The sequence below is a fragment of the Porites lutea genome, chromosome 2 (assembly GCF_958299795.1).
Source record: "Porites lutea chromosome 2, jaPorLute2.1, whole genome shotgun sequence".
NCBI classification, from domain to species: Eukaryota; Metazoa; Cnidaria; class Anthozoa; order Scleractinia; family Poritidae; genus Porites; species Porites lutea.
Window position 1 is genome coordinate 20385455 of NC_133202.1, and position 11799 is coordinate 20397253.

The 11799-nt window shown below is 41.3% G+C and overlaps 1 protein-coding gene and 1 pseudogene across 1 annotated transcript; both read left to right on the forward strand.

Annotated features, from left to right (window-relative positions):
* Nucleotides 1-7587: 7587 nt before the first annotated feature.
* On the forward strand, nt 7588-9796 carry LOC140925773 (uncharacterized; annotated as a pseudogene).
* Nucleotides 9797-9819: 23 nt separating this feature from the next.
* LOC140925774 (uncharacterized) lies at nt 9820-11310 on the forward strand. The gene has a single exon (XM_073375654.1). It carries the CDS (start codon nt 9820-9822, stop codon nt 11308-11310), a length of 1491 nt encoding a protein of 496 aa, XP_073231755.1.
* Nucleotides 11311-11799: the final 489 nt, after the last annotated feature.

Genomic DNA, 11799 nt, shown 5'->3' on the forward strand with positions numbered 1-11799 from the left:
TCTCTTCTTATATAAATGAAAAATATGTTCGTTGGCTCTTACTCTTGGGACGAGATCATGACAGCTTTGACTATGCATCTGTCATTTTGTAGTGAAAATAACTTTCTTTGGTGAGTAATATTAGTCAATACAAAAGGTATCTAATACTCTTCTATCAGAAGTAAAGATCTATTCATTTCACTTAACAAAAAAAAACAAGCGAGGACCAAGTGCGTTGAAGAGTTTCTAGAGCTCCACAGATGACAAACCATCAGATTTCAAAAACTTCAAGCTTACGTTGCAGCTGCTGAAAAATTGCGCAAAATTCCCCAAGCTGATTTCTCGAAGTAACGGTACAATGCTGTCAAAGTTTCCTTGAAGCTGGAAACAAATTCAATTCCATTTGCAGCCTAGCTGGTGCATAACGCCAGCCTGTGGGCCATGCAATGAATATAAATGAGCTTCCATGGCGGCATTTTGGTGTTCATGCGATGTTAAATGTCTGGTGGGAGTCATCATTTTAAAAATTTAACCGTCCATATCACTTGCAAAACGGTTTTTCCTTTTTTTTCCACGGCTGAGGTTGACGTTTCTGTTGAAGATCTTTTGAAGAGGATAGTCTCTTGGAAAACATTTGTATGTAAACGTATTTGTATGTAAATCTTTTGTACTATAGTTTCAATGATTTATTGACATTTGTGAATGTAAACTGCTGGAAAAACATGGTGAAAATTGGCTGTCATCACATTCACGGCATGTCAATATTGGGTTATTTGTAGGAACGAAAAATACATGTTCCATGAAAGTCTTAGTTCAGTAGAAATCAAGTGAATTGGAGCAGTTCTCTTTTAGGTAACTGGAACTAATGTGTGGACAGAAAAACTTTATAACTATTACGGTTCAGACATTTCAGTTCGCCTTGTTCATACAAAACTAGAAAAAGTGTTGGTACAACCATATACAAATATGTTAACTGTAGTTATCCAAGAGAAACCATGTTAAGAGGTACACCTTGAAGGTGGTATTGACTCTGTAGCTACCAAGAACGTTTATCAGTCAATTTGACCTGTTTCTGCTTCACTGGTGCGTGTGTGTCTAAGTGTCTAAGTACAAGTTTAATGCAGGTGGTAAGCATTTCATCTGGATCATTACTGTATTTGTCGAGTGTGCTCCAGGGTATTCTATTTAAGTCACGATAAGAGCATTGGTGTCAACTTTTTTCAAGGAAAAGAAATCCAGACGTGTTTGCCACCTTTTATGCATCTCCAATTTGCATTTTGTTTGTGCTCCAAGACTGTTGGATTGTGATTACTGAGACCAAAGCTAGGTACTGAAGTATAAAGAACATATTCAGGATGTGTACAATAATGGTGATCAAGAAGGGTCTTTGATTATTCGGCAACATGCGTTGGTTTATCAATCATCTGATGTAGACTAAAATTTTCCATCAAATGTTTCAAGCATCTTGAGTTGGAGTTGTTTTGCAGCAGCAGATCAATGTTAAAACCCTCAACAAAATGTGTTTCTTTAGCATCAGCAGAAATGCACTCAACTAAACTGCATAGGGCCTTCAAAAAAAGCAGCACTGGTATTTGGTGGATGATACAAACAAGACAGAAAGAAGGAAGTGCATCGGTGTTGCTTAAGTTTGACACATATTTGTTCTTATTCATCTGATTCCAAATCATGTCTCCATTTCCCCTATGGACCATCACAAGCATAAATAATAACTTCACCGCCAGCATAGGACCTTGACTGAATGTTAGACTTTCCGTCCTTAAGAAAAAGATTGTAACCAGAAACACCGATTTCAACATCATTCCATGTTTCATCTACCCACGTCTCAGTAAGAGCTAAAATGTCAACAGAGCGCTTTACCAGTAAATTGTTCACTTATTTCTAAGGATGCTTTCCCTCTCTTTATCAGTAAGGTGTCCACAGTACTGAATAAGGGAATGAGTTCTATCATGACTATAGGCCCCGAGATTTTGAGGCATTTCTCTTGGTTTGAAGATTCTGAACTGAAGATTTCCAAGCTTTGACTTCAAATAAGTCAGCACTTCCAACAGAAATGTGTTAAACTGTTGACCAAGCATGTTGCCTGACTGTGTCAGTTAGAGTGAGTGTCCTTTGTCCTCTTCTCAAAAGAGCATAGCAGTTTACTTCCGAAACCTTCTGTAATAACATCCCCTTTGGATAGCCATGGTCACCCCAAGTTTTGCCATCATGTCTAACAGGGCCTCAATAGGGGACCCTTCCATATGGTGCTTCTTGCAACGCAAATCTTTCGGCAAGAGGCTAGTTTTGTTGCTGCTGGCAGGATGACTGCCATATGATCTGTTTTTATTTTTGTGCAACACGGAATACTTTTCCCAAACTAGCCCTCTCAATTTTGAAGACGTTAAATACAATATACCTCTATTTTAAATACACAACACCTCTTCTGTAGAAAGCCCATGAGAGAATTGCCTGCGGTTAACTGGCACAGTTCATTTACGCCAAGTTCATTGGTATCAACACCCACAACAGTGGTCAGTCCATGAGGTGATCAAAAACATAGTTGACTCATGAATAAGCTATGGTAAAAAGCGCAATGTTCTGTATTTTGGTGAGACTGGTAATAAATAACAAATACCATTAGCAAATTTAAGTAGGGCAGTAAAGCACATGCGAAACATACTGCTGTCTGTACAGCACTACAGTCACACTTGCAGTTATCATTGGTTGGTGTGTCAGACTTCTCAAATAGGAAAACTAAACAGCTGACAGCCTTCTTACTCCCTCTATTTTGTATACTCAGACTGCTGTTAAAAACACGAACAGTGCAACTTTCTCGTCACCACCCATTGCCTTTCGTTGTTTGTTTTTCTTCCTCTTACCTGATGTTGGTGGTGAAGGTGTTGGATTAACAACAACAACAACAACAACTTTATTTGTACTCCACATTGAATTATATATATATATAAAATACTATTACAAATAGAGAGAGTACAGGCACCCATAATAACCATTGAGGGCTAAAGAGATTGGGCAGCCTTATTTAAGTTATTAATAAATGATTTTGTTAAGGGTCAGGTACACACGACACAGCTACACAAAAAAAAAACTCGTTAATGAAAGAGAAAAATTCAGACAGTAAACAAAAAAACTAAGTGTGCCAGTATTAAGCAACGGAAAGCCAGAAAAAATATATTGATGATAAATTTGCAATTAATATTTGTCAATAAGAAGTGACTTTAGCTTATTTTTAAAACGTTTGAGAGGAAGGAGCTTGATGTCATCACTTATATCATTCCAAACTTTAACACCCTGGAACCATTTGTTTAAAATTCCATACTTTGTTCTGCAATCCTTGTCAAAAATCTTGAAACACTTGTGTCCGTTACCCCTTCCCCAATGTTGATTTGGGTATTACAGTGGTCTCAGTGCTTCAAAATACGCGTGGCTCAACATCAGGGAGGGAGAGGGCACATTACAGTGTGAACAAAAGTGTGAGGAGTAAATCTCAAGAACTTTCTAGAAAATTCAAGAGAACCGGTCTCTGTTTCAACGATTTGTGACGAGTATTGTCTGAAGGGCGTGGACGGGTATGGCAAACGTACTATGAAGAGTAACTATTCTCGCCTACAGTGTTTACGTGATGAGTGTTCTTGTTTTGACTGTTCTACAGTACTAGATATGAAGTAGCAGGTAAATAAAGAAGCTACGCATACTTTTGAGGACAGATGATTTTAAGGTACTTTTGTGCTAAAACACTTAGTGGTACGGGTCTGCCTATTAGCAAATCGCGATAGTGTTTAAAGGTATAATTGATAGCATTACTCGTGCACGTGCGTATTATTTATGTCGGATTAAAGGCCTATCCGTGCAAACAGTTGCCAGCCTGTGCAAAATTTCGGCTGTGAGTGTTTATAGAATTGAACATGAGAAAACTTGTAAGAGGCGTACTTCTGAGGAGACGGGTAAAAGAGGTCACCATAACAAGCTAATTGAGCGGGACAAAAGACAACTGATGCGATGCATTACAGTTTTGAGGAAAAGAGAGGGGAACTTTACCTGTAAAGCAATTATGGACGAAGCTGGAATTCAAGAAAAGGACGTATCTGTAAGAACAGTTTCTCGTTTTCTCAATTCACAAAATTACTACTATTTGCAGACTCGCAGAAAGGGGCTCATGACAGTGGAAGACCACATCAAAAGGGTTAAGTTTGCAAAGTACATGAAAGCGAACAACAGCCAGGACATTTGGACAGAGGGAATTGCCTTTTATCTGGATGGAACAGGATTTACGTACAAAAGAAATCCACTAGATCAGGCTTGTGCACCAAAAGCTTGGTCTGGAGAAAGAAATCTGACGGTTTGGCTCCGAGATGCATAGCAAAGGGCCACAAAGAGGGGACTGGGGGCAAAGTCTTTTGACTGATGGTGGCAATTTCTTACAATAAAGGAGTTATCTGCTGTGAACCATACGAGAAGATGAATGGACATTATTTCGCTGCATTTATAGATAACCATTTTGATCGTCTATTCACAGCTGCTGACAAAGGATGTACCTGAACATTTTTACAAGATGGGGATCCCTCTCAAAATTCAGCTTTAGCTCGTGCAGCGATGCAGTGCACGAACAGTACATTAATGAAACTGTGCCCAAGATCTCCACATCTTGCAGTCATTGAAAATGTGTTTCCCATGGTGAGTAGGATGTTAAAAAGACAAGCATTGCAGCAACAACTACGCTGAGAAACATTTGAACAGTTTAAGAGTCGTGTCATCAGTACATTTCACTCTATACCTGTAGAAACTGTGAACAATTTAATACGCTTTATGCCGAAACGAATTGATATGGTGATAAGAAGTAAGGGGAAGCGTATAAAATTTTAAAGAAATACCACTAAATGCATTCTGTGGATAATTGCGTGAGATTTCTTCTCGCAAAATGTTAACTTTCAGGGAGAAATAACTAACTTACTATTCGCCAAAAATAAGGGAGGAGGGGTGGTGTTGCATATTACAAAACATAACGGGGTTAAAATTGCTCAGATGGCCATGAAGACAACGTTTAGTGATTTTTACATAGCAGATTTATTTTTTGCAGCTAATTTATCAAATTGATCCAGGTCTTTAAATAAACGACTTGAGTGTTCGGTGAAACTGGAGAAGGTGATTATTCTTATAGCTTTGTTTTGCAAATTAGATAAAGGTTGCAAAGTTGACTGATATGCATTACCCCAAGCAATTACACAGTAAATAAAGAACGGCTCTACTAAGGTATAATACAAGCTGAGTAAGGTTTTTGTGTTCAGGAAATAGCGAAGCTTAGAGAGAATGCCTATACTTCTTTTGATTTTTTTGGCCGTATAGTTTATGTGGCCCTTTCCAACCAACTTTTGAGTCTATATAAACTCCAAGGTGTCTAATGCAATTTTCTTCAGTTAATGATTGATTATTTATAAATAGTATAACCTTTTTGGGAATTCGTTTTTGCACTGGATGAAAAATGACAAAATTTGACTTTTCAATATTCAGTGAAAGCTTATTTTATTTGTACATAAGCAAGCTCACTGTTAATTTCACTTTCAAGAATGTTAATGTCCTTATGCTTAAAGAATAAATTTGCATCATCTGCAAAAAGGTGAAAATCCAGTTGTTCTGAGCAATTGTGTAAGTCATTGATATAAATTCAGAAAAGACGAGGCCCAAGTACTGATCCTTGAGGTACCCCACAGCAGAGAGTTTGTATATCAGAATTTACAGAGCCAAGTGACACCGTTTGCATTCTGTTTCTCAGACATGAGGTAAACCAGTCTTTAACAACACTTCTGATACCATAGAATTGAAGCTTTGAAAGTAAAATGTTGTGATTAACAGTATCAAATGCTTTGCTGAAATCTAGGAATATTCCACAAGAGTAATCATAATCTTCAATAGCTTTTTGCACCTGGTCGATAATGTACGAGAGTTTTACCAACCCTACCCCTCACAGTTTTGTGACGTTAAGCAGCACTACCAAATTAGGGCTAGGGCTACCAAATAAGGTAATGAGCACGTGTGTGCTGAGTAAGCTAGAACTGGACGAGTCGTAAAAATATTGTGAGCGCGAGTTTTCCTTTGAGGTTTTTTCATCGAGTTTCGTGAGAGTTTGTGAGTCGGATTGAAGCGGAATAAACCAGGAAACCATGGTATTGTGAGTTCTATGGGCTGTGTTATTGTTCAGCTCATTTTTGGTGCAGAGACCAGGACGCGCTGAAGAAATACACAACGCTAGCGAGACAGTTCGAGAAGCGAAGTGATCCTTTCTCGGAGTCAAAACAAACATGAGCGACAGCGAAGAATCGAGCGACGAAGAACAACGTATCATAAAAGAGATCGACAAGGAAATTGATAAGGTCAAGTACTTCATGGAAGAGATAGATGAACTGATCGAAATTCAGGATTATTCGGAGATGGAAATAGTCAACAAACGAGCTGTGAAAATCATTACAAAGCTATTGGATCTTATTTCACAGGCAGAAGAATTAAAAATTGAGCGAGGATTGCCGCCTCGGACGGTGAGACAGTGGAGAAAAGACATTAAATCAAGGTATGCAGCATCTGTTAGCGAAAACGAGAGGCTTAGAAAGTGTTTAGATGATGAAGAGGAAGAAGTTACGCGACAAAAAGAAGATTTGAAGCGGCAGCAACAGTTGGAAGATGAGCGGCGATTGTACGTGTTATGTGAAAAACAACAGGAACACGAGCGTGAGTTGTGGAAGGAAAAGCTTGAAGCTGAATTACTTGTGGCAGAAAAGAAATTAGAAATGGAGAAAACAGCTGTTTCCAGCACCACAAAGTTACCAAAATTAAAGATAACACCGTTCAAGGGTACCGCCGGCGACTGGATTAGATTTGAAAACATGTTCCTGACGCAAGTTGATGCGAAGTCGATTTCCGACGAAGAGAAATTCGGGTACCTTCTAGAATCCGTTAGCCCGAAGGTGAGAGACAGAATTGCAAATTTAAAGCCTGGAACTGTTGGTTACAATACAGCGTGGGATAGACTAAAGAAAGAATATGGGCAAACAAAGGTCGTCATGAAGGCGCACATGGAAGAAATCATCAATTTATTTCCAGTCAAGGGCTCCAATTATTTCAAGGTGCAAGAATTCTACGAGAAACTGAGTAGGAACTATGACGCCCTTCAAACCCTCGAAGAAGGCCAAAAGTTACAAGGGTTTGTTATGACTACGCTCAACAAGCTACCTCACGTAAAGCCCGATCTGGTGAGAGTGGATGACAGTTGGGAGGAATGGTCCATGGAAGACCTGATTGATGCTCTGCAGAAGTGGCTTAGGAGAAATCACGTCGAAAGCAGCAAATGAGAAAAACATCTTTTCTCACAGAAGCAAGGAGATAAACTGAAACCCTATTGCCTTTTCTGCCGAAAACAAGAGCACTGGAGTGAGGACTGTACCCTAGTAACAGCATTAGCGGACAGGAAGAAGTTCTTCATAGACCACAATTTATGTTTTAATTGTGGAAGGCAAAACCACAGAGCAGACCAGTGCCGTAGGTGTGGCTGCGCCAAGTGTAAACACAAACACCATAGAAGCATATGCGATAGACCGGAGAGGGAAAGCAGTAATCCAGATGGAGTGTCATTGACAGTCTACTCCAATTATGCAGAGGAGAAAGTGCTACCTGCGATTATTCCCGTCAGTATTGGGGGGCAAGTGCTTTGGGCTTACCTAGATACAGGATCTGGACGCAACTTCATTTCGCGTGAAGCAGTCAAGTTGGTAAAGTTGAAACCGACACGTCACGAGACTCGCGAAATCTTGACAGTCAATGGAACCAAAGTCCAGACAATGCCAATCTTTGACACCCATATTAAGTCCCTGGACGGGAAATCATGCGAAGAGGTGGAATTCACTGGATCGAAGTTAGCTGATTTTACTACAGTGAGAAGACCAGACATGAATCAGCTGAAGTTGAAGTACTCACATACACAAGACAAGCGGTTCTACATGACGTCCACAGGAGAACATCAGATACACCTCATTCTCGGAGACGGTGTTTATAGCAGAATAAGGACGGAGAGAGTATTCAAAGGGCACCCGGGAGAGCCGCTGGTAGAGGAGACAACTTTCGGTTGGGTGGTCCATGGGGGAGACGAATATGGGAGTGGAAGCAGCTGCATGTACATGAGAGAGGTTAATGACTATGAGAAACTGTACAGTTTGGATGTACTGGGAGTCGAGGACCGGGGAGAGAATGATCAGCTGGATGTTCTGCGTGACTTTAAAGAGAGTGTTGTCAGAAAGCAAGATGGAAGGTATGAGGTTGGTTTTCCTTGGATACCGGGAGCTACATTAACGAACACAAATGAAGTACTTAGCAGAAAGCGGCTTGAAAACGTGGAGAGAAAGCTTTCAAGAGATAAGAAACTGAAAGGAGAGTATGGTGGCATAATTGAAGAGCAACTCAGAGCAGGGGTAATCGAGGAAGCACGTCAGATTCCATCTGGAAAACGTGTGTTTTACATGCCTCACAAGCCAGTTGTAAAGCAGAGTGCAGTTACGACTAAGGTTCGCATGTGTTTGACGCAAGTGCTAAGCCCCAGCCTTTGACCTACAGCACCAATGATTGCATGTTCACTGGTCCTCCGTTGCAGCCGCTTCTTTGGGACATAATTATTAGAGTGCGAATGTCCACAAGTCTGCTCCTTGGAGACATAGAAAAGGCGTTTCTCCAGATAGGTGTGAAGGAGGAGGATAGAGATGCAGTCAGATTCTTGTTCAACATTAAAGGAACAGAGAAACATTTAAGATTTACACGTGTACCTTTTGGAGTTGAAGCAAGTCCTTTCCTACTGGGAGCCACTCTGCAGCATCACTTTGAACAACAAGGGTCAGAATTTGAAGAGACAGTGAGAGCACTTAAGGAGAACACTTATGTTGACAATCTCATGCAAACGGGAGGAAATGTAGAGAAACTCATGCAGTTCAAAGAAGAGAGTACTGCCATACTTGAGTCTGCCAGGTTTCCGGTGCACAAGTGGGAATCTAATGTCAAGTTTCTTGAAAGTGAAGGCATGCCAAATCCAAGCAAGATCCTCGGACATGTGTGGAATAAGGATGATGACACACTGGAGTTGCTTGCAAAGCCTTTTCCACAAGAACATCCAGTGACCAAGCGCACTATACTCAGTTACCTAGGAACTGTCTATGACCCACTCGGCATAATCTCGCTCACCATGGCGGAGGGAAAGCATATTTATCGAGAAGCCTGCGATGAGAAGAAAGGCTGGAATGCAGAAGTTTTCCCCAGATTGAAGAACCAGTGGTTAAGGTGGACGAAGCAACTTAAAGATGTAAGAGTGCCTAGAAGTATTGCTTCATTTGTTGGAGAGATAGGAGCAGTCCATTTACATATTTTCGCAGATGCCAGCATTCTAGCATGCTGTGCAGCAGCTGTTGCGGTGGTAGAACATGAGGCAGGCCTGACCAAAGGACTTCTGACCTCAAAGTCGCGGATATCAAAGAGAAGTACATCAATAGCAAGACTGGAGCTCGTGAGTGGCCACATGGCAGTAAACATGGCGAAGAACCTCAGCACTGCTCTCCAGCAATGGCCCATTCAAACCATCAACATTTGGATGGACAGTATGGTAGCACTATATTGGATAACCAATCCTGGGAGAGGATGGAAGGTGTTTGTATCAAACAGAGTAAAGAAGATAGCAGAAACCGCTGGTCCAATGAGGAAGAGAGGAAGGTCACCCAAGAAGCAGTTCTCCGCACACAAGAGCGCATGTTCGATGAGTGGGATGCCTTGTTAGAAAGAAGCACCTACTGGCGTACAATGAGAGTAACAGCATGGGTGTTACGCTTTATCAGAAACTGCAAAGCGAGAAGAAAGTCAAAGAAGATGTCAGGGCCATTAGTTACGGAAGAAATCACAACTGCAAGTGACTACTGGGTAAAGCGAGTTCAGAAAGCAGAGGATACTTGTCTGAAGTCCCCAGGATGGAAGTTGGTCAAAGATGACTGTACAGGAGTTCTCAGGTGTGAAGGCAGAATTAAAGGATATAGGCCGATTTACCTTCCTGGTGGTCTACTTGCAGAGAAGCTTATCCTTCACATCCACAATCAGGTCATGCATCTTGGTGTCGCGAACACGATGGCAAGCGTGAGAGAGAACTGGTGGATACCAAAGTTGAGAGCGAAAGTGAAGAAGGTCATTAAGAACTGCAACATCTGTAAAGTATACTCCACCAAACCTTATGGAGTGCCATCAACTAGTGCTTTGCCAGAATATAGAACGGAGGGGAGCAGACTGTTTGAAGTAACCGGAGTGGACTTTGCCGGACCCTTGCTGTACAAGGTCGGTAAGAAAGAAGAAGGAAAGTGCTATGTCATTATTTTCACCTGTGCCAGCTCCACAGTGGTCCATTTGGAAGTTGCAAGAACCCAAACGGCAGAGGAATTTAAGAGTAAGCTGAATGCCTTTATTTCGCGACGAACAAGACCTCGCATCATCATCTCGGATAATGCCAAAGTGTTTAAGGCTACAGCAGATTGGATCAAGACAGTGAGAAGTGAGAAGTTGCAGAATTACTTAGCACGTGAGAACATTCGCTGGCAGTTTAATCTTGCAAAGTCACCCTGGTGGGGAGGAATCTATGAGAGATTGATTAAGGAGATAAAGAAGACCTTGCATAAGACCTTGGGGAGGTCACATCTTTCCTATGAAGCATTTGAATCAGTCATCATGGACATCGAAAGAAATTTGAACAATCGCCCCTTGACATATGTTGAAGCAGAGAGAGAGGAAGAGGCGGTACTTACACCAAACATGATCTTGTGGGGACGAGATGTGTATGCTGTAGAAGACACCGAAGGCTCAGATGGAGAGAAGCTAACAAGGATGGCCAAACGATTGGAAAATGCTAAGGCCAATGCATGGAAACGCTGGAAAAGGGAGTATGTCCATAGCCTAATGGAAAGTCACAGGCTTAACAAGGAAACGGGAACTATACCTCAAGTGGGAGAAATTGTACTCATCATTGGAGACGAAAAGAACCGCGGAGAATGGAGAAAGGGAAAAGTAGTGCGTCTTATCAAAGGCAAAGATGATGTTGTTAGAGGGGTGACATTGTTACACAAAAGGCACACTATTGACCGCCCGCTTCAGTTAGTTTGTCCCTTGGAAATCAGAGTGGTGGAGAATGTTGACCAATCTCAAAGGGGGGAGAGAGATCAAGCTGATGAAGGAGAACAGAGACCAAGACGAGCTGCAGCTCAGAGGGCTGCTCAGAGAATCACAGAACAATTGCAAGAAGAAGAGAATTGATAAACTGAACTGTGTTTGAGTATAAACCGGACTGTCATATAGCAAATCGGATTAGTTTCAAGTTACGTTTGATTGTAAAAATTGCGTGCTACAATTTTTAGGGGAGTTGTGTACGAGAGTTTTACCAACCCTTCCCCTCACAGTTTTGTGACGTTGAGCAGCACTACCAAATTAGGGCTAGGGCTACCAAATAAGGTAATGAGCACGTGCGTGCTGAGTAAGCTAGAACTGGACGAGTCGTAAAAATATTGTGAGCGGGAGTTTTCCTTTGAGGTTTTTTCATCGAGTTTCGTGAGAGTTTGTGAGTCGGATTGAAGCGGAATAAACCAGGAAACCGTGGTATTGTGAGTTCTATGGGCTGTGTTATTGTTCAGCTCAATAATACTTAGTACTGCATGATCACTTGAATGGTGTGAACGGGAACCAAATTGCTTGTTTTAGATTAGGTACCTTTTTTTCTGAGAAGTCTGGCAACCGACTGAACATGAG